The sequence below is a fragment of the Colius striatus genome, chromosome 2 (genome assembly GCF_028858725.1).
Source record: "Colius striatus isolate bColStr4 chromosome 2, bColStr4.1.hap1, whole genome shotgun sequence".
Taxonomy (NCBI): Eukaryota; Metazoa; Chordata; class Aves; order Coliiformes; family Coliidae; genus Colius; species Colius striatus.
In genome coordinates, this window is record NC_084760.1 from 62,345,290 (window position 1) to 62,369,217 (window position 23,928).

The 23,928-nt window shown below is 41.3% G+C and overlaps 1 protein-coding gene across 1 annotated transcript; it reads right to left on the minus strand.

Annotated features, from left to right (window-relative positions):
• Positions 1–1,509: 1,509 nt before the first annotated feature.
• Positions 1,510–23,634, minus strand: IL20RA (interleukin 20 receptor subunit alpha). The gene is made up of 7 exons (XM_061990600.1): positions 23,580–23,634; positions 9,940–10,069; positions 7,793–7,971; positions 7,298–7,473; positions 5,593–5,737; positions 4,933–5,072; positions 1,510–2,462 (listed from the first exon to the last, which is right to left on the minus strand). Exons 2-7 carry the CDS (start codon positions 10,011–10,013, stop codon positions 1,533–1,535), a joined length of 1,644 nt encoding a protein of 547 aa, XP_061846584.1. The 5' UTR covers positions 10,014–10,069; positions 23,580–23,634; the 3' UTR covers positions 1,510–1,532.
• Between the last annotated feature and the right edge of the window lie 294 nt (positions 23,635–23,928).

The following is a 23,928-nucleotide window of genomic DNA, read 5'->3' on the forward strand; positions in this document are numbered from 1 at the left end:
AGAAATTTTGCCCTTTTCACATCTGTTCAGGTGACCCTCTCCAGCTAGCTTCTCCTTTCACACTGAGCTATGACCTTCTTCTACGAACCTCCCAATGCACAAACGTATCGATACAAGTATTTAGGTGTCACATTGCTACAGAATCTAAATCTTCATTATAAAAACAGTTGACTTTTTTTTTTACATCAGGTAAGGAGTCACCAGCATGAAGTATTTTACTGGTATTTCTGATTTTAAAATCTGTGACTATGACTGAAACATTTTATAAGGTGAATAATCACAGAAGATGCCAAGGCTATGCAACAAAAATGTCACCTGAGATAAAAGATATTGGTAAAAGTCTTCCTTCAATAACACACCTGTTTATCTAGTTTGGAGGGTACAAGGTTTTTTTTTTTTTTGCTTCTCCTCTTCAAAACCAAAGAAATAATTACTGTGACTTTAGTTTTTTTGTGTTAAAAACAAAGGTCGATAAGTAGACAAGTGACAGATAAGCTTTGAAAAGAAAAGTATCACCTGCCTTAGTAAGTACCTTCTAAAATATCCTGTAATGTTACTATCCTAATTAAATATCACATGACACAGAGAAAAAGTGAGCTCGTGTCAGAAGTCCTGGTCAAGACACCCAGATAGTAAAAGGAAGCCCACATGTATCTCTTCTGGGTTTGCCATGACAAGTGGGCTGTCTCTAATGCAGCAGAGGCATGTCTGGGGCAGACCTCTCCATCTGAGCTAGTGATACCAGCCTGCTGTTAAGGTCATCAGAGCGGAACATGAGCCTGCAGGACATGAGCCATACAGATGTTGTCCAGTGACTGTCCAATGCTAGGTGAGATGTGGTCTGTCCAGTAATCTTACAGGTGTTTCACTGCATCCCTTTGTTTCCCCCCAGTTTAAGATACAACTAACGCTTACTTGCTTCTCCCTTACATCTGTTGAGCTTGCAGGCACACCTTCTAAAAGAATTGTTGCTGGCTGCATAGCTGGATGGCCCAGTATGGAAGGGACCCTGCACCTCAGGCAAGTCTTTCAAGAACAGGAGAATGATTCTCAAACGCAAACAAACTATATACTGGAATGCCCTTGGCTTCCACAAAAGTCATCTTAAACCACTACAAGTGGCAGGAGTGAGCTCTAGAAAAAATGCATTGTCTCAAGACGCATGAAATATCCCAGCAATATGTCATGTTGTTGGGTTTTATTTGCCAAAAATACCTCTTTTCAAACACCGACAGTTTGTTTTGGTGGGAAATAGAGTGTGAAAATTCTAACAGCAGCCTGTGTAAAAATACATATATTTTTTTAAAAAAAGATAATCTCATAATCATCATATTTTACCTGAGAAGTTTATGATGGAAGTAAAAATGACTTATATGATATCTGGAAACTGTTATAAATGATGTATTATAAGCAAGTTGTTCAGTTTCTGAAAACTTCAATATATTAAAATACGTTTCCTCTGCCGAGTCCACCACTCTCTCTGCCAAACTAAACAAGATTTTGCATTTTAAAGTATGTTAGAAAATTAATGTTCAGGCTTCCATTTCTACATGCAGCCCCCATTGTTCCTTGAATTGCAGGAGATACATTTCTTGGTTCTCTGATGACTCATCACATAACTCTCTTTCAAACAGTCTGGACAAAATTCCCTCTTTGTCAGGATCAGCACACTTGAATACTCCTTCACATACCTGATTTTCAACACTGGACAAGGTAGGAATATAGAGTCTTTCAGTGTGAGGATACCAATCTACTAATATGGTCTGTTCATCCTCTTTCTCCGTAGGGCCCTGTGCTATTTTTTCATGCTGAGGACAGGACGTCTGCCCAGATTTTTTAGTATTCAAATCCACCAAGGTGACATGGGTCTCACCCATATGCGGCAGTTCATCTCCTGCATCAACCATCTTCAAATTAAGTTCCTCTATTTTCTGTCCCAAACAAAGGTCTGCTGCTCTCACCTCTAGTTGAGGACAATATATTTGTCCTGTTTTCATAGTAATCATGTCCCCCAAAGTAATTTGTGGCTCACATAGTAGTTCCCTGTGAGGAGAAGTCTTCCCTTCTAATTTCTGATCAGGGCTGAAGTCTTCCCCCCTTACATCATGTTCATACTCTACAGTCTCTGCATTTTTCCATCTCAAAGTACTCCTTGTTCCAGGCTGGCCATAAGATGGCCAGTTCCCAGTTTTGTCCCCTTCTGCTAAAACATCCTCTTTGTGCAAAATCTCTTCCTGTGAATTACCAAGCAAATGTTTTGTTTCCAGCACTTCTTTTGAAGGTAAATCCTTCCCTTCAGTGCCATCGTAAACAGTGTAATACTGAGGACTTGTTATTTCGGATAGATGACTGGATTCCTGAGACGACTTGTACTCATCCACATTAATGGTGATAAGGTTGACCACTATCTTTTCACACGGCATGAAAACTCTTTCCTTGCATTTGTCAGTGTAGTGCCATACCTAGAAAGCAAGAAATATTTTTATTTCAGTGAAGTATAATAAAAATACCATCTTGCTGCTTCTTATACTGTCATACATTTTTAAATGATAAGGCTAGGCTAGACCTTATTAGGAGGTTCTTTCAGTTTAGGGAAGAAGGAGGTTCATCATATAAATCTACAGGAGTGTTAATATGTTCCACTTTTTTATTCTATCCAAAGCAAAACCGTATTATGACCAGCTTTAATATTCCTTTTCTCATCTTCCCAGTGTCAAAATAATGGTTTGGACAATCCTGTTGAATTCTCTTTTTGTTTCCAGTATAAACTCAAGTGACTTCAGAGAAAACATCATAGAGTTGTCCTTGGGTCACAGATTACAGCACCTATTGCACTTATTTTAACCAATGAAGAGGAAGTGCAGTGAAAACCACATCCCACAAGCACAGAGTCAGGTGCCATGTTAAGATATAGCTTACAGAGAATTAAATAATATCAGATTTCCTTTCAGACAGGAAGCTATACATCAGGTTGGAGCAGTGTGTATGGAGCCTGCACTGTGCAGTCTGTCACTGGCTGCTTTTGTGACTCTGTGATAAATCTTCTGGTTAACAACGGTAATCTTCTTGAAATAAGTGGTGTTTATAACAGCAATAAATACTGTATGAGCAGTCACTAAAGGAAAGTGCAACAGAAAAACAACAACCAGAAGCTGCAGTTCAGTGCTTTCAAGCTCGAATCAAAGACTAAGACCACTCATCAATGTACTAGGTACTCTGAAAGGTCCTCCAGGTCAGAAGTGCTGGACCAAATCAAACTGCTTATCCCACTCCCTCCTGACTACATACGGTGCCCATGTGGGATTGTCTGTAGTCTGGGAAAGCCAAAGAGCATCATTAAAATACCAGGTTATTCATTTGTTATCTTAATATCAACTGAATACAGAGATGAAGAAATAAAATAGAAGCTTTAAGGTGGTCATTAAAAAGTGCAGTGGACAAAACACCCCCCACCCCAACATACAAAATATGTATTTTTCAGAGAAAAAGCTCCTGGAGTTGGAGTGCAGTCTGCTATTGCATGGGAATTTTTCGTCAAGTAGCCCTTTACATTTTTGGACTACAAAGAGCTTTGTCCTGTTAGTTCTCCAAGGGAAACCAAATGCTCTCTCCCTACTGTGCCCTATGTCTCAGGAAAAAGTATTAAAAAAAATGGAGAAAGACTTTTTACTAGGGCCTGTAGTGACAAGGGACGATGGTTTTAAAGGGAAAGAAGTTAGATTTAGATTGGATATATGGAAGAAATTCTTTACTATGAGGGTGGTGAAGCAGTGGAACAGGTTTCCCAGAGCAGTTGCAGATGTCCCATCATTGCAAGTGTTCAAAGTCAAGCTGGATGGGGCTTTGAGCAACCTGATCTAGTGACAGATATCCTCACCCATGTAGTAGCTAGACTACATAATCTTCAAAGGTCCCTTCCAGCCCAAACCACTTCGTGATTCTACGATAAATCTGGTGCTTTGTGAAATACAGGAGGTATCTCTGTGCTGAAAACACTGTAGCAGCGGCAGCTCTATGGTTTCTGAACCCACAGTCCCTCTGTGAACATTTCTCCTATCACCAAATCCTTTATATCTCCCATCCCGTGGCACCATGCAGACTGGATTAACATCAAAGTGTCCATTCATTACCGTAACTGCACTTTTATGGTTGGGCAGCTTGTTTAGTGATAGCTGTGAGAAAGCACTTCTAGGTTCATGAGCTGGAAACCAGTAACATTTCTTAGATGTTCTTTGAAAATTAACAAACTTTGCAGCTCTAAGAAACTTGCAAGCATTTTTACATAGAGAGCGTATTTGGGTTGTCTGAATAACAGAATGTGTTTGTACATACATTTTTGGGTCTTAGGAAATGCTGCAGTATTTGACAGTATTCTTGAAATCCAGATTAAATTATCTCTGTGACGTACATGTGCTAAATCCTTCACAATCAGAATTATGTGGAAAAAGCTGGAGATGCCCAGTAACAGTCCAAGAAAAAATCATGGAGTTTCTATATTGCTTAATTGTCTTACCTCCTTGTTTTTGAATTCAACCAATTAATAACTTTTGTTCACAAAATCTCTACAGTAGTGCTTCCTAGATAAACTTAGGGAGTGTTGACCTACTAAGAGAACTTGCCTCAGTGTATGCATATCAAACCTTGCTTATGGCAATGATTATTCCCAGATGAACAGCTCTGTTCTGATACTCATTAGCTCTGGTCATCATTTCAGATCTGGTCATCTTTTTAGACACAGTTGCTAACCTGAGTTACTGCTCTTTCTCTTGCATTTAATAACCCTCAACGCCATGTTCTTGTCTCAACCTCAGTGGAGATTAGAGCTTTTATTTGCAGCTAGCCACAGATTCCTCACAGCTGATTCCTCACACCCTGGGAAAAGCACAGCTCTGCCAAGGCTGGCAGTCACCTCCTGCAACAGAGAACACTTACCAGGTTTGTTGGATGTTTCTGTTTGCTGCCGTGAATATAGCGGTGCACACAATAGCATGTCATTGAAATAAAAACGACAGCCAGCACACTAGGCAGAACATATCCACATGTGATTGTTATGGCCTCATCTGCTGCTTTATCTGTTAACAAAAAAATAAAAAGCTTTAGTTGTGGGCTAAATGGGCACTTTTTAATGTAGTCGCATAGTCATGTATGCATTCGCCACATTGCTTTTGGGCTACAAGATGCAAGCACTTTCAACTATCAAGGAATTTGCAGGAAATGTTAAAAAACGCATTTGAGACACAGTAGATTTTTTTTTAACTATCTAAAGTATAAATTGAATTCTAAACAGAAGTTACAACTCCTCCCTCAGGCTATCATGTTGTTAACTTCAGATTGACTCAGCTCTGCCACTCCCAAACATCGTTCAAGAAGAAAAAATATTCTCCATTCACTAAGACTCAAAGAATACAGATCTTTTTCTTCAGAAGTAATGTCCTATCTTCCACTCAGTAGACCCCAGCTACGTTTCAGTAAAAGTAACATTTTTTCAGCAGTTCAAATGCTCAGAAAGGGGAAAACCAATGCCAGCTTTCACTCTTAGAATGGATACATACTTACAAACAAATACCGTGATTTTTGCTAACTTACACATACCTTTCAAGGTAGCAATGCAGTACTCTTTGGAGAATTCACTGTGCAAAAGTGGTGTGGTGACATGTATCTGTGCACTGACACAGTAAGTTGTTCCAGGTTCTAGCCAGGGCACAACCAAGCTGTTGTTGTTGATGGAGAAGAACCACTAGAAGATATAAAAATAGATTATTTTTTTCCCCCTTTAACTCGCTCAGTTACAGAAAGGTAATGATCTTATATACAAAATGTGACACACACACAAAAACTGTTCTGGAAATAAAATGATACCGTTCAGAACTGCCAGTTACATCCTTTTTTTCCAAGTGCAATCAAAACTCAAGTTATTTATTAGGTCACGTCCTCTCTGAATATTTTATCTTCATTCTTTATATGAAGTAGGACCACATACCACAAGCCAACATTCTCATGCTGGTGTTGCAATGGAGCTAAAGCATCACTCCAGCCTTACCCTGAGTCATAGGTCAATGAAAGGCACATGGTATAATTCTACAAAATCTTTCAAATTGGGATGTCCTGGTAAAGGTAGAAGCCTTAAAATAATGGGTGCTATGCAGACCTTACAGTCTGAAGTAAAGCAACTGCTAGTTGTCAAGCATCTTTATGAAACACCAGCCCCCCACACAACTCCCTGTCCCCACAACCAAAACTTTTGTCTACCTCTAATTGCTAATCTTGTCATTTTAATATCCCTTTTGACAGAAGGTGACCTTTTGCTGTAAAGTTTCTGTCTTTTCAGGAGATTCAGACATTTGCCAGACAGAGATTGTTCCTACAGGATGGGAATAGAAGAATGAACATTTTTGTAACAGATCACTGAACTCTTCTTCATCTAATGTGTTTATGATGGGAACTACTATGTGGTAATGAAATATAAATTTGTGGAGACAGATAAATAAAGATGTTCACATGGGGTGACAAAGGATTCACTTTGTCATGATATATTGTGAGTATTGCCAGTAGACTGACCGGTTGGAGAGTGGCCTGGTTGAAGAGGACTGGGGATAGGCAGCAAGCAGAACATGAGCCAGTGATGTGCCCTCACAGCAAAGCAGGCTGACAGCATCCCTGAGAAAAGGAAGCGGTTGAAGAGGAGGGACTGTCCCTCCACTCAGCATTCATCGGGCCACATCTAGAACACTGTGACCAGTTTTGTTTCCCCCAGTGCAGAAAGGGATGACAAACTGGAGCAGGGTTAGTAGAGGATCACCAAGATGGCTTGGGCTGCAGCACTTGCCCTGTGAGGGGAGGCTGAGGTATTGGTGTTTGTTCCAGCTGAGGAAGAAGGCATGGCTTCAGGGGGACCTACCAGCAGCCGTGGGGAGGACATCAAGACGACACATGCTGAATGGTGGGAGGATGAGACAATGGATAATAGGTTCCAAACAAGAGGTTCAGATTGGATATAAAGAAATATTTTTCTCTAAGGGGAAGGTCAAGCATTGGAACAGGTTGTGCAGTGTCTCTCCTTGGGGGTTTTCAGGATGCAACTGGACGAACTCTGAGCAACCTGGTCTGAGCTCACAGATGATCCTGCTTTGAATGGGACTTTGGACTAGAGACCTCCTGAGCTCCCTTTAAACCTAAATGATCCCAACAGCTTCTATAAGGCTATGAATCCTATTTTGACCCTTGCTGTTATGGACAAAGTGCATTTCAAGAAGTGCAGATTTTACAGGTGCAGTTCTACAGCCTCGTCAAAGCTTACCCGCTTCTTTGTTTTTTTGTTGAGGACGGACACGTTGTATTGCAGGCCAGGATATACTTGAAGCAGAGATATAGATTCTTTCTCAGGACTTCTCTTCCACTTCTCAGGAGCAGTCAGAGTAATTGAAATAGATTTCTCAGTAGAAGATACACTTACCAAGGGTGGATCAATTTTAGCTGGAAAAAATAACATGTACAAAAAGCAGTTAAATGCAGCAGAGACATGCTGATCTGACCATGCAGTTTCTTGGAGTGGATGACATGAAACATTTTTAATGTTTTGAGGAGTCTAAATAGGATTTCAGACACACATATCCAAATTCTGATGTGATTATTCCAATAATTTCTGCCAAAACCAGAAATGTGAAATACCTGCAAAAAAATCTAACCTCATGTTAAAATTAAAATATCATATGCTACAAAGGCACATGCAGTATGAGCATACAGTACTAATCAAAGCCATAGAACATTTGGCTGTGAGATTAGCTTTCCTTACTGTCTGTAAGAGGGTTGAATCGTGTGGTCTCCATCCAGTCAGAGGACATCCCATTTTGGAAGGCTTTAACACTCCCATAGTATTGTTCTTCATAGTCAGAGGTCTCACTGGAGAGGTCACACCATGTTCTGTTGATATTCTTGCATTCTGGCTTTCTAATCCATTTGCCAACACCATAGCTATATTGAGAGAAAGAAGCTGTAGAAAAGCTACTGTGATGGTATTAGTCATCTGATAATGCAGCACAGAAATTGTATTACAGCTGATAAAACAGTTTGCCTGTTTTTCAAATATCTGTAATTTCAAGGAATTCACATCTTCATCTGAGAGAAAGACAAGATTTCCACAACATTTAAAGAAAAAAATAAATCAAAGGAGGCCCTAACCAGAAGAGGCCATAGGAACCTAACTGAGATGTTACTGATACCAATCTACATCCAGTTTTGCTTGCACAGACCACTCAACTTCAGCCTCCACAGCTTTAGCTTAAACTCTAAACACAAGATAACTCGCTTTCAGTAAAGCATTTGACATCGTCTCCCACAGTATCCTCACAGCAAAACTAAGAAAGTGTGGGCTGGATGATCAGGTAGTGAGGTGGGTTGTGAACTGGTTGAAGGGAAGAAGGCAGAGAGTTGTGATCAATGGGGCAGGGTCTAGTTGGAGGCCTGTGTCTAGTAGAGTCCCTCAGGAGTCGGTGCTGGGACTGATACTGTTCAATATATTCATTAATAGCCTTGTTGAAGGAACAGAGGGCACTGTCAGCAAGTTTGCTGATGATACCAAACTGGGAGGAGTGGCTGACACACCAGAAGGCTGTGCTGCCATTCAACAATACCTGGACAGGCTGGAGAGCTGGGCGGGGAGAAATCTAATGAAATTCAACAAGAGCAAGTGTAGAGTCTTGCATCTGGGAAAGAATAACCTCATGTACCAGTACAGGTTGGGGAATGACCTGTTAGAGTGGTCATATACCTGCTACCAACAATGCCTCAGTATCGACCAGCTCTTATACACTACTATAAGACAGCAAGATTTCCTTGGAAAATTCCTGCCTGAATTTGCTCTGAAGATCCTGCTTCTAAAATTCACATTACTGAGAACTCCTCTTTGGCTGATAATTAGTAAGGGCAACTAGCAGCTTCTACACTTGAATATTTTTGTATTTGGTGTGAAAGATGGCCATATATATGACTACAGACCTATGACTATAACTACAGACTCCTTTGTGGACCAGAGACCTTAGGTAACTAGTGCTTTTTGGGCAATTAACCTTCTATGCCACTATTGTTCATTCCATAATTATGGAGCACTATCCCCTTTTCTAAGAGGTCAGAGGGCAAGAGCTGAGCAGAAGAGGTTGTAGTCTCTTACTGTAGAAGCAACTCCTTGCTTTTTTTTAGCAGCCAGTTCAAGTTACAGGAAACTTATGAATATCTACATTTGTCATAAAAACATTACTAGATTGAGGGAAGTATAAACATTAGAGGTAAAGATTGGGAGCATTACATCACAGAATCACTACACCTATCTGTAAGCTAAACTTCCAGCATTGTCCTTTGGAATGCCCTAGTGCTCTCTTGGTGGGAACAAGGAAATAGATTCTGGTTCTCACTTGTTTTCCTTGATATCCCACAAAGATGCAGACCTTGAAAGTATAAGGGCCTGATTCCAACCACATCTCTTGGTTTCCTACAATATTTGGTAACTTTAGTGGATTTTCTTCTAGAGAGAGTTTGTGGGATCAGAAGAAATCTGTGGGAGTTGAATCTGTTAGAAAACTACACAAGGGGTGCTGTTAATATTCTATTCAATACTGCATCTCCAGATCCATTTAAATATGTACAGAGGCCAATTCGCAGCACCGTCCTTTGTCCTTCTGTCTCATTTCTCAGGAATGTCTCTAAAAGCTTCCATGTTGCATCCTACATAGAAAGAAAATCTCTTTATAAATGTTTTTAATTGGATCTGAAGTAAGTAGTACCAGAAGTAAAAGTTAAAAAAAATCTTGCCGAAGTCTGACCCACATTTCAGTTTGCTTTTCTTTACTTTTTAGTAGCCCTATCACGCATAAAGACTTTTAAAAGTACTACTTAAAACTCTAAAATAAAAGTGTGGGGGGGGATAAATTAAACAAGTCAACTTACACTGAATACTTAACCTTGTAGAGTACTCCATCTCCTGTGCCTTCTGGTGCTGACCAGTGAAGGACATTCTTCATGTTTATAGACTTAAAATGGACATTCCTAGGGTTGGGCAAAGAACAACACAACTCTCCTGAGAAAGGAAATAAGAGAGGAACATCAGACACTAAGAATCTGCAAATATATACACTTCCCACTTAATAAAAAAAGATACTTATTTTTAAGAAAGCCATACATTTTACATACTACCTTTCTTATCATTGAAGGCATGAGGTTGTTATGCACAGAAAGTCAGTTTTTTCAAAGTCTCCCTAGCTAGTGCAGTCACAAATTCCATCTGTATGAATATGTTTTTTCTCTAGGAGAAGTGGGTTTGTCTTTTGTGACAGATATTGCCATGGAAATACCCAGAGACTGGAAAATAAAGCTGGAAAAGTTCAGTCTAGAAGAGACAAGCGTATTTTAAATTGTAAAGGTATTTCAATATCAGAACAATTTAACCCTAGAAATTGTAACAATATCCTTGATGCATTAGTAGAACCTTCTTGTAGCCGAGTGGACTTTTAACAAGCAAACTAGGCATTTTCAAGAGTCTCCTGCAAACAGAGCTTTACAAACAGAAGTATGATTTCACACTGGAGAATTAGACTCGATGATCACAAGAGCCCTGGCATGATTTGATCATACACGTTGATTCTCCAGAAAGTCAAAAGCAAACATCTACTTTTAGGTCATTCACCTAAACTGCTGTTCATTGCACCAGCTTTTGAAATGAATAACTAAGCAAGTCTAGGACTCTTAAGAACAAAGTTTCACATCTTCCTAATATGCACCCCTAATCCAATAAATTTAATAGAGACACTCACACTGCTAAACTGCTTGCAAAACACAGGCCCATGATACTTGGAGCACAATCCCAAGCTCCAAATTGTGAGTCAGTCCCCAGCACTTCCTGACATAAGAGATGTGCCCATGAGAGCAACCCTGAGACCAGTCCTGAAGCTGTAGCTGCTGGGAGAGAGCTTCTCATTGTGGGTAGCCACGAGAGCTTAACAGGGAAGAGAAAAAATGAATCTGTGGTTCTTTAGCACTTTTCAAAACCCTTTAAGCTCTTTTTCCATGGATGTAACTCTAATTCTTGAGATAACAAAAAGAGACAAAGAAAGGGGGGAAATAAAGTATATTAACACAAACAGTGTGAACTTGTCTGAATTAATAGACCTTGACATTTGTTATTCCCTTAAGCAGATCTTAATGGCTCTTGTAGTATATTTCACTATGAGTAGAGTACATCTTCCTGTATAAGCAACATACAGTTGTTTTTGTAAGTAAAAGTCACCACCATTTTCTTGATTAACTTGCTGACTTCTAGTTGTCTTCGAGCCAAACAGTAAAAGTTTTTCACTTCAATACCTTTATTAAAACAATCTCCTTGCAGTTCTGAAGACAGCAATTATTTTAAACTGTCTTGGTGGAAACTCTTGGTTTTCCAAGCCTCTAGCTGTAAGTTAATGTTCAAAACAAACTCTGGTATATGCCTGCATCTGTACCTTCAGATCATAAAGCTATTTATGGAGAGGGTATTTCTAATGTTGCTCTCTTTTATTTCTAGCACTTAGCTAGTGTTCAGTGGCTTTTAATTTTTTTCTAGTTGGAGATCAAGTTCCATCAAGTACAGTCCTTAGAGCAAGCTTATTTACAACAAGTATAAAGTCCCATTTCCTTGAACACTTGGACACAGAAATGTCCAGTCACAGTTGTCTTGCAAGAACTCAAACTATAGACTCGATTATAATGAAATAAAAGAAGTTTTCAGGCTGCCAGGGGACGTGAAAGCAGAAGAGAAGACCTCCAGGAACCCGTCTTACTCTAACATTTGCCTCCAAGTGCGAGATACAGAACCTAGAAATTAAATGTCCTCTGCAACTGCTGTAGGTGAAACTAATCCAAATTTTAAGATGAAGCTACTCAAGAGAGCCAAGAAAAAGCCTAAAATTGGCCATATCTGTTCAGTGAAATAGACAAGCTCCTAGACCACTAATGTGCATGCTATTAAAAAGAACAAACCAAAAACAGCATTACATGGATTACGTGAAATCATCCATGCATCAAGTTTCATTCTTTGTACTACATTCCAGCACCAAAATGTATGACCCTTCAGGAAACCCATCAACTGCATAATCAGCAACTGGGAATAACAGATTAAAATAAACAAACAAAAAAAACCCAACAGCCAGAAACACACAATGCTGCCCAAGCTCTAAGAAAGGCAATCAGGCAATCTGTGTAGAAAGGGAGGGAGGGACTGAGGCACAAACAAACTTTCTGCTGTAATTTCCAAGACGAAGGAAATACGATATGGATATTTCCTCAGATTGCTAGGAATGAAAGCCATGAAAGGCTTCTCATTAAAAAACAATGAGGAAAAACTAAAAAGCCCAGCAGGGAGAGATCTAAGAATAAAACACAGTCTGGAGGAGAATAGACTGTATATTCCATGGTCCAGAAATCTTAGGAGGAAAGGTTAAAAAAATTCTAGCCCTTTAAACAGGAGAGGATTTGTCTCTGGTAATTTGAGCTCTAAACCAGACATCTATTTTGTAGCAGTCATAAAGAGCTGGGGAAGACTAAATTTTCCATGGGTTTGTTCATCTCTCTAGTTAGGATGGACCTAAGTGTGTTTCTCTCCCTTCAGTTGAGATAGCAGTCAAGCTCACCAGCCTTAATCTCTGTTTCCTCCATCGTTAAACTTATCAGAGATGCACCTTGTCCAGGAAGCAGTGGCAGGGAACACTGCAAGTCTTTACATAAGAAGGATGATCCACCATTTCTACCATGAACAAAAAGTTAAAGTAATGGAGTTCAGTTTCAGTCAGAAATGAAGCATTGGGAGTAACCCCTTGTGGGGAGCAACATGTGAGGACAGCAGCTAGATCTTTTGAAGGGCAGATTGGAGAAAGATCTGCCAGAAATTACTGTAATTTAGCAGATTCTGCCTAGAGGTAATGAGGTCAACTGGGTGATCTTGTAAAGTCATTGCCAGCCCCATTTTGGCAGGCCTTCTTGTATTATCTGGTAAATGTGGCTTCATACAGTGTAATAATACATTTGGGAGGATACTGAATCGGGTGCCTAACAGCTAAAAATGTCTCTAACAGATCACATATCACACTTTTTGTCTTTAAAAGTTTTTTTAAATGGGTACTGCTTATCAGGCTAATCCATAGCTGCCCAATTGAACTGGCCAGAGACAGCCAGCTCATTGCAGATGAGCGAAATTACTTCCACCAGTTTTCTAAATAGTTTTTTGTTTGCCAGTACCTTTGTTTGTCTACCCTTGCACAAAGACATTTATATTCCTGAAGCACATTTTAAAGTAGCATCAGTCATACATTTTTCTGTTACATTAAAATATTTTTAAACTAGGTGATGTTGGACTAGATGATCTCTAAAGGTCCCTTCCAACCACTACTATTCTATGATTCTATGATAGCAACATGCAAAGGCATATTTTTGTTGATTTTTTTTTATTTGTCTCCTCCCAGTGTGGTTTCTGCTGTGGTAAATGAAATTTCAGAATAGATACACTGGCTGCAGCAGCAGAGCCAATCTCAGCATGCAGAACCCACAGACTGTATCTTTACAAGATCTAAAGCATCACAATGCTGTGGGTGTGCTCTCACCTGCCCCCAGCTCTGTGTGATTTGGAAGGCAGAGGGACTGAGATCGTTAACTTTTCATTTGCTGCAAAAGCAGAGATTTGGTTTCTATCTCTGGTCTTGTCCCTTTAGAAAAGACTTCTGTTTACTCTTATAACAAATCATACAAGTTCTTTTATTCCTCGATTCTGCATCTGTAAAACAAGAATAAAACTACCATACTCCTCCACTTCTCTAAAGAATAAATTCCTTCATGTCTGTTCAATGCTCAGTAGTATCAGGAGGCATGTGTAGAAAATAGATCATACAGAGAGCTTCTATGTTCCATAGTTATCAGTCAGGAAAAGACTCAAACATGTGTATCAGCTGCTTATTTCAGTATCTTGTCTTTAAACGCAATATATCCACTTATAATCTGATTTTGGTTTTATTAGCTGGGATTAATGACATAGGTGTCACGTGGTATTTCCAGTTCATACTGGCCTACATGAGAGTAGAAATCAGTCACACATGTTGCTTTGCTAGGTTTAGTCTGTCTCATTGAGAGTCTGAAATGGCTGTCATTACTTTCCATTATAACACGGTCTACAGATTTCTTGCATGGAAAAACCTGGAGCCCTTATTACTGTCTGTGAAAACACTGTAAATCAAACCTTGAGTAATATCATTCTTCACATCTTCATGACTATGCACACCTGGACTGGAAAGAAAGTAATAATCCAGGCTTGTAAACTTCACAACCACAATGAAGAGCCAAGTCCTGATCTTAGAACAAGCTGTTGTGAGACTCTCCAAAATAGACATGACTTAGCCTGAAAACACCGTCATATGTGAGGGAAAAAACCTACTGATGTCAGTAAGATTATTCACACGAGTAAAAGACTGCAAAGCAAGTGCCTCATCTTTCCTTTATGAAAGTGTCTGCCAAGTTTAAACACCTGGTCAGTTTTAATTGCATAGAGCTCCCTGCCAGGTGTGTGCCATGCTGAAGTCGGTACTGTTCAAAGCCTGGGTTTGGATATAGCCCTATCTATCTATACACATGTGCATACATATATACACAAATATCAGTGCAAACACACGTAATTCCCGTGTTACAACTATTATCTGTGCAGGGTATCTGCTTTTAATCTGCCAGGAGGCACTGCTGCCTATCTCAGTGAAAAACAGCTGTGTTTAATGTCAACGCTGCACAACAAATACAGCTGCAACCACCTGCGCCCTCTCTCTATAAACAGGTTTGTTAACTTCTCACTTGAGTTGGGTAACCTAGCAGCTGCAAAGCACAAAAATACAGAAATACACTGTACACTGGCTAAAGTTCTGAGGTGGAGAGAAGGCAGAGGACCCACTGAAAGCTGACTCACAGAAATGCTTCTTGTTGTTCGCTCTCCCATTCTCAAGCGGAGTGATCATCTGCTGTATTTCACTGTGGCGTGGCTACAAGGACGCAAATAGCAACTTATCCAGTCAAATAAAACAACCAAAAAAGGTCAAAGAGCTTCTCTAGACAATGATAAGACATCATTTAAGACAGTGAGTGATGTGAAAAGCATTAAGACAGAAAGGCAAGCCTTACTGCAACACGTTTTTCCCCCAATAGGCACAGCAGTAAAACCCAGTGACTCCTCCTCTATGTGTGTCTCAGAATTTAAAAGAGGAACTCCTTTTCCTATGACAGAGACTTCAGCTTCAATTGCTGATGTATTTTTTTATACAGAATTGGCCCAGGGAAGCACCATTGATGAAAGTAGCTCATTTGTGCTGGGCATTGAGTTTAAGGGCAATGTGGATGGCACTCTCTGTGCCTTCCCATTTGCAGCTGCCACTTCAAGGCCTCAGATCTAACCCATGCTTACACACCTCAGAGAGAGCAGCTTTTCAAACAGGCTGAGTCCCCCATTCACCTTTTACACTTAGACCCACTACTGAAACATCAAGCAGCTCAGGAGCAATTCAGGACACAAATAATTTGCTTCTAGCAATGCTGTAAGATGCTTCCTTTTCTTTAGTCTTTCTATTCATCTTTGGGTTATTTCTGCCAAGGTCCTGTGAAATCTTGCTTGCTCCTTCTATGCTGCTGCTCTTAGTTATTTAAGGAATTTTTGCTCTCTTCCTCCAACTCATCTATTTCAATGGTTATTTGCATGTTGTTCTCAGTGAAAAATATTCCCTCAAACACAAGCCTAAACGTAACAAAAAAATGGTCATACCCAGAATGAACGTCTCCTTAGCATCGTATACAGTGGCACTCACTAGCAGAGGGTTGGGGCTTGTCTTTTCTGGCACATCTGAAGCCTCAAACAAGCTGGCACTGGTCACACAGGAATGCGAGGGAGTACACCAAGTGGTAAGCTGGGGAACCAAACCAGAATTGGAGATACAGAGCGGAAGGGAAACACAGCAAAGCCAGGAATACATGCTAGCAAATGTCATTACCTGTTATTAGTCATTCAAACAAATGAGTTAACTTTTTAAAAATTAAGTGGTCTTGAAAGTTTTTCTCTGTGATGATTTGAGGAAGAGAGGCACATACAGCTTAGCAGCCTTTCTCCTGATGGATTACTGGAGCTCTGGGTATGGACTGCTGGTTACAAAGTTGGGCCAGCAAAACCCTTTGACTTGAGCAGCACTGGTGGGAATGTGGGGAGGAGCACAGAGGTGATTTCCTGTTCAAGTCATAACAGCACTCAAGAGCTAACCGCAAAGCACACTCCTGCCCTCCCAGAACAGGAGCCCGTCACTCCTGTCACAGCCTCTTAGAGGAGGCACAGGGGAGAGAAATTTGGGGACAGAAGTGTAGACGTAAAACCAGGTAATGCAGCAGATGGAAAAGTATGAAAGAAGAGATAGGGAGATGTGGGAGACAGATGACACTGGGGCATGTGGGGTTTGTTTTGGAAGAAACAAGCACTGGAAACAGGTGAACCTGAGGAGTGCAAAATGATATGCAGTTCAAAGAATGGGAGAGATGCAGAAGTGAGACTCAAGCTGAAGCTTGCCCTGATATACTCTCCTCTTCCATGTGAAGCCTTGTGTTTATTTATCCAAACCATGTCTTAACTTATAAAAACACCTCTACAGAGAATATTCATGCAAGAATATTTTCAGACTCAGTCCAGGAACACCCAGCTTCAGAAAGGAGAGGAAAGTACTCCCGGTCCATTGAAGGCTTCTAGGAGACAGCTGGAGAGGGCCATGGCAGCTGACATCCATTCCTTTTTGCTAACTTGTAGGACAGAAACAAAATAAACTGAAGTTTCTCCCCACGGTGCTTAAGGTTTGCAAGCCCAAGAGTAGAGCTCATCCTACCGAACCATGTCCTGCTGCAAAGACCTTTCCTCGATGCACTCCAGTAGGAGAAAATTATTGTAGATATGTTTTCTATTAATTCTGAGTGATCAATACTGGCCTGGGACAAGGCAAGTGAAATTCAAGGTATGCTTGTCTAAAATTACTCACAACCTCTTCAAGGGTTTCAGAGTCATTGTCATTGTTGGTTTGTTTGGTTTTAAATTATCAATTGAATGAGTCTGAAGTGCAAAAACATTTGTCAAAAAGAACTAAATTAACTTTAAAAGCCCACTGTTAAAACAATCCCATGCCATGATATTTTTTTTTAAAACAGATGTTTAAGTTATACAAAATCTTTAAAATAGCCCTGCTGCCCAGTATTTCATTTTGAAGATTTTATTTTCTCCCTAGAACATATTTAGCACTACCAATGTATTATTACTTAGATCAACCACAACTCAACAGCCCAGAAAACAAAGACTTCATCAGAATATCTCTGACATCTTACATTTGTTTTTCAAAATACCCAAGGGTTAAGTAAGCTGTTTGAATTATGCTGGGCGACAATTATCAGATGAATCCTGATACACCACACTTGGAACATTCCTAGTTAATCATTACATTTAAAAAATATCTTTTTACACATAAACAGAGCTAAAATTAGTTTTGGCTTTCATCACTCACTGCTAGCTAATATCGATTAGGCAATGACAGTCCAATTAGAACTAATACAATTATATTTATTACCTAGCAGGTGTCGCACCTGGCTCTCCGACCTACTGATGGCTTGGCTAGAGAAGGAATTTTGCTTTTCTTGGATTCCAGACTTATTTAATTAACAAAATCCTCAATTCTGAATCCACATTCCCCCTTGGGCTGGAGATGGAGTGTGACGTAAGCACTTGTCTTTCCTTCTGAGGGAAAGATAGAAGTCAAACACCTTCTTTTGCATCCAAGGTCTGAGAGGAAGGACCAACACTCCTATCAAGTTTGCAATGGCTCATCTCTTACAGGCAATCAGGCTGCCAAGGTCACACAGCCACCTCTGTCCAAACCAATCATAAATGGCCTGTTTCCAGTCCCTGTCAAACGACAGAAGGCAATTTCAAGTTCACACCATGGGACAACCAGCACGGCTCTTGGTTTGATCTCTTGCATGGTGCTGGAGACTGGCTGGTGATACCCTGGCAAACGTAAGGCAGCTTCCTGAGCCTCTCTGCTGCCTGAAGCACTCACACAATTATTTTTCCCTCTTGTGCCACACATTTACACTTCTGTTTACAGATGGATCAAGAGAAGCAATAGCTTGTAAAGAACTCAGAAGAAATAAAGGTTTCCTGGAGTATCCACCCATTTCTTTTTGGTCTCCTGTGAGGTACAGGCTAGTGTGTTTTTGAGGCACCATATGACTGTTCAGGGTGTCTTACAGTAATTTCAGATACAAACAAGTCAGTATAGGTACAGTAGTATTTTTAATATCTTTCCTGTACTCAACGGTCATGATTTTTAGACTCATTTACCTGCCTATAGTTTTAAAGTGACTTTGTTGTACTGAGGAAGTCATTTGGCATCATCAGCTATGCCTTTTACATCTAAGTTATCAAGGACTGCCTCAGACACAGCGTTAAAGACAGTCACATGCACAAGTGGATCCAAGAAACAGCACTGTGTCACTGATGTTCAAGAAAACACCTTGATGAGATCAGGAGTCCGACCATTGCCTGGGCTGGTGGAGAACCTGTCTCTTGGGCATATTTCAACTACTGCAAGTTGATTTAGACTAGGAGAACTGAACAGGTGTACTTCTGTGCCTGTCTGCCACCTATTTACAGTGGGAAAAAGCCCTGTCAGCAACTACACGTGCCTCAGCCTTCTCAGTTTTCACTGCTTCTGAGACATATCCTGTACATTACTATTTTGACCACAGTACCCTCTAAGAGCAGGATACAGATGTACTTTCAGAAAAGACAAGGAAAGTCAAGAGAACTGAAGTCTCCTGCAAACCAGATGCAATAATAAATACTAGCTGAACTGTTCCCTCCAGCCTTTAAGAAACTAGCAAGAAATAAACTAAGCCTTTTCATCTAAGAGTTGCAGTATCCACTCGTGTGCTCTTATGCACACAATGTGACTGAGCTCAAACACATAAATCTTGGTATCAGCATGTAAGACCCTTTCACCTGCAGAAGCAACACTCTTCTCTTACTTTTCTTTGGACACATTCCTGTTCTCGTCACAAAAAAATGGAGCAGAAAATGCAAGGCTGCAAAATAGTTAAGCTATCAGGTGAGATTTACCTCAAGGTGCTTGGGTATAAAGAAGGGAAGAAGAGACTGCAAGTTTTCCTCCTGTCCCATCTGTGTTCCAGGAGAAAGAGATACAGTTCATTTAACCTCTTCATACATAAATGATCCCATATCTCCGGTCCTACAACTTCTTTCCTTTTCTTTCTGATTTACCTAGTTTTGCTGTACTGTTTTCAAGACAGGATGAGCAGTGGATAAAAACCTGCAAGTTACTGATACACAAAGTATCAAGCACTAACAGCTCTGTACATCATCACAACACAGCTCTCCAGTAAAACCTCATTTTTACCTCGAGAATTCAGGCTCTTAGAAAGCTAAGCTTCTTGAAATACGAGAGCTCTTGTTTGGATCATAAAGAGTGATTTTTCTCTCTCTTAGCTATTAATCTTGCAGATAATCAACACTACTTCTTGGAGAGAAATCAATCAGCTGAAATCAATCTGTACAAGCCACAGCTATAAAAACAAACATAAACTGGAACCACACATGCCCAAATGGCTGGAGTAAACCTAAACACTTGCATCTCTTGGAATGAAGACTAGATCAGCTAAAAGAGTGAACCTGAATTTTCACATGGGGAACTGCAACGCCGTCCAATCTAAGTTTTGGACTTGAATCGCAAATTCCAACAGCACTTGAAATTTCTCTACAAAATGAACTACCTCCTTTGAGCCTTTCCATTCCTAAAAAACAGGCAGCAAGAATCAACTTTTGGAAATCATAAGCAAAGGTTAAGTGTTCTCGCTGCATTAGGGTAACATACAGCCACTACTTCAAGTGCCATCTGTAAACCTCCTAGGACAGTCGTCAGAGGTTATCCACAGGGCAATTAGCCTATTGACTACATGCATGCTGTGTGCCTTATATGTGAAATAATCTGACAGTCCAGTATGCTGCTTAATACTCGATTATCCTAATAGCTAATAACAGCCATGTTTTTCCTCAGATCCAAAGCATACCTTAAATCACCTTGTGTCAATACAAAAACATCTCAGCACTTCTCAACTTGAAGCCAAGCATTTCACTTCTGTCTTTCACAAGTTATGGCTGCAGCTCAAGAGACCATGTTTCCATGCTGGAATAAAAGTGGTTGTTCAGGCTTTGTTTCTATCAAAATAAGCTGAGCAAGTTGCTTCAGAGGGAGGAAATTTCAAGTAGCGGTCTCTTCCTTCCTCTCCCCTCCTGGAGGAGCATCCACAGAGCGACTTGAAAGTTTCTAAAGCACAGGCACCGTGTGTGTGCTGAACTCAGGAAGCCTTCTCAAGGATTCGCTGTGGACATGTGAGGAGGAAAGGAAGTGGACTATTAGCACTGGAATATCGTCTGCCTTCTGGATGGTTTTAACATAACAACGTATGTCTGGGCATCAATGTGATCTCTGAACTCCAGCTCAATGGCTTAACTGCAAACTCTGTTCTGTGACTCCTTTTATCCTATATTTCCCAGTGCTCTAGCAAATGTGAAAGAAAACATATTGAAATTGGCTTAAAGGGTGACCAGAAGTCACTTCTCAAAATGTAGATCTATTTATTAGTAAAAACATGTTAAAGTGGAAGACAAAAGACAATTAAATTCAATCGGGTGTATCAATGCAGACCAAGCAACTTATGGAACCATCAGAAAACATTAAAAGGGGGAAGCTTTCCAGGTCCTATCGTAGAAAACACTGGTACAGCCACACACCAACTCCAGTGGCATCTAAAGCTACGTCTATATCAGCAATTAATGTTGAAAATGTTGGCATTGAGAAAATCTTGTCTACACTATCCACATTTCAGGTTTTTTCTTTTTAATGTTTGACTAACTCTACTTGCATTCCATATGCTAATGAAGCACATCTTCCAGGGCAGCTTCATCCAAAAGAAATCCAGGTCCATGACTGCACCACACCATACAGACAACAGTAAGTGAAATGATTAAAAGATTTGCTTCAAAATCACATGCCTTACCTGCACAAAAACAATGACTATGCCTTAAATATATCTAAATGCTTCTATTTTTGCAGCACAGCATTCAGGCTCATTTTCTTTTCCTTAGAATAAGTATATATTGTAGTAACCATTGCATTCTTCTATATAGATCTAGAAGACAGACACTGGACCCCACAGGCCAGAAATTTAAAGGTTTTGCTAGCTGAAGAAGACTGTAGTTAGGGAAACCTCCACTAAGAGCATGTGGAAGGATTTAAGATGGAACTTGGCAAGTTAATAGATGAACACTCCACTACTTCCAAAATTCAGGATGATCCTTCCTATCCTTATGAGTTCCTTGCAAAAATGACCTATCTGTCCCGTGTGGTAAAGAGGAATATGCTGCAGTTTTCAGTCCTGTTGATGAATGACCATTTTTTAAAAAAATGTGCTTTTCCATTTTGCATTTTCTATGCTTTTTTGGTTGTTCCAGAGTAAGATTTTTAAACTGTGAGTGAAACATCAATTCATAAAAATCTCACTGAAGTGCAGCAACAAGTGAAATTTTTGTCCTGTGCAAAACCAGGTAATGCTGAGACAGCCTGTTAGGTGGGCATAGCAATGCCCTGGAACAGAATGCAGTCAGAGACAGCTGAAACAGGTGATTTCATCCAGTAAAGAGAAAATTATACCCCCTATGGTGATTAAAAAAAAAATCTATAAAAGAAACCCCCTATAAGTTAACATTTAAATACTGCTGTCACAGAGCTCAGAAAGGAACTCAACAAGAGATCCAAAAGGGTTCGGCACAGCAGAGATCCTGTAAGATTCAAGAACTCGAGTGTGTGAAGTCGTGCTGTAAAACTGCTTTTCATGGAACTTGGCCCCTGGTATAATCTTTGTCAGCACCAGATCAAACACTCAGGGAAACTGCAGTACTTTCCAGACAGCATCTGCTCCTGACTGGAAAGCCAGGCTTCTCTTGGTAGAAAGTACCCAAAAATCTGAAATTAAGCCAAATCAAAATCTTGGGAATGTGCACACAATTTTCTTTCTCCCTTGAACAACGATTAGACAAAACCAACAGAACCCCCCTGACATTTTTCTAAACCTTTTTTTGCAATCAAGACCAGTACTAATAAATTCTCCTTCTTTTTTTTTTTTTAAAGCAACTAAATGCCAGTTATACAGATATTCCAAAACACTTGCACTGATGATCAGCAGACTTAAGTAAGATGAAAATGATGTGGTCAGTTACCTAAGCTGGCATTATTACCTCTGAAAGCCACAGGAAGTAGTATGTCAAAAGAGTTAACTGAGACAGGGTATTCACAAGCATTCTGGGTATGAAGAACACTCCGTATGTGAGAGCAGCTCCCACAGGATCTGCAATGGGGATTTAAATGGGAGCAGACTCTGTCTTTATATATTCAGTTTTGGAGGCAACATTTGCAACAGAGAACAAGAATGTGACGACAGAGTAGGTTTCTCACAAGATCTTCTAATTTCTGCAATGCCTTTCTTTTAGGTTTATACTTGAGTGGTATAAAAAACGAAATCATGTGATGCTTCTAATAGCAGCAGGGAGCCACCATGCATACACATGCAGCAACTACGGCTCACAAGCTCATTGCCACTCGGTAACATCGTTGCCCGTGCCGCAGACAGCTTGCTATCAGAGCCGCTCCCCCAGTCCACTCCAACTGCCACCTTTTCTGCTCCCTCTGTCTCACTGTGCTTGGGTGTGCGGCTGTCACACATCCACACTGCAGGAGCGCTTCAGTCTACAGGTGGGAGAAAGGAAACACAGAATCTCGGGGCATCAGCAAAGGAGCCGAATACTCCAGCCAAAACCCCATCCCGCCTTTCGTTTTAACCTCTCTCTTGAATGCTCAAATAGGTCTCCTGGGGATGGCGGCTGTCAAAAGAGAGACACAAAGGGAGATACAAACACCAAAGATATGCGGGGACTTAACCCCGAGGCATGTAACAAGGGCCACGTCAAGAGTACGCTATCGATTTACAGCTGAAAGCAAATTAACGTACAGCTTTGTAAAACCTAATTCCACCAACTGTAACTACGGGGAAAAGAAAAAGATGAAGCGACGTTACAGAAATAATCAGTCCTCCGTTTCCAGTCAAGTCCCAGAGGTCAGACACACGAACATTAGGTAAAGTCACTGGTGCCTAACACAAATGGCTCACGGTATCCTAGCCTCGGCCCGAAGCTGCCAGAAGGAGCACGGCACGGGACGGCACGGCACGGCACGGCACGGGACGGCACAGCACGGCACGGCACGGCACGGCACGGCACGGCACGGGACGGCACGGGACGGGACGGGACGGCTGTCTACCATGTCGGGCTAACCGAGCGTGGAGCAGACCCCGGGGAAGCGCGGCGCGCCTCGCCCTGCTCCCGCCCCCGTCCCGAGGAGGGACGCTCATCTCCCGCGGCACCGGCGGCGGGCACCTACCTGCGTGTGCCGCGGGGGGCGGCGGCAGCAGCAGCGGCAGCACCAAGAGCCAGGCTCCCCCCCTCCGCGGCCGCCCGGCGCCCATGGGCTCACATCGCCCGACCCGGGGGCGGCCGCTGCCCGCCGCCCGCCGCTGTGCAGGTGGAAGGAGGCGACTGCCGGCGGCGGGGCGGGCAGGGCCGCGGAGGAGGAGCCGGGCGAGACGCGCCGCGCTGCCGGGGAGAGGTTGCGGGGGTGCTCCCGGGGAGGCCCGCCCGCTCCGAGGCGCGGCACGTCTGCTGCTGTAGCCCTCGGTGCTTTCACTGATGAGTAACTCTCCCTCGAAGCTAGCATGTGACGGTGGTGGGAT

Coding starts and splice junctions, on each gene's coding strand:
- IL20RA (XM_061990600.1), bottom strand. CDS start 10,013: ATGAAGAATGTCCTTCACTGGTCAGCACCAGAAGGCACAGGAGATGGA. Junction 5,073..5,592: donor CTGCATTGCTACCTTGAAAG/GTATGTGTAAGT, acceptor TTTTGTTAACAG/ATAAAGCAGCAGATGAGGCC. Junction 2,463..4,932: donor AGAAACATCCAACAAACCTG/GTAAGTGTTCTC, acceptor CTTGCTTTCTAG/GTATGGCACTACACTGACAA.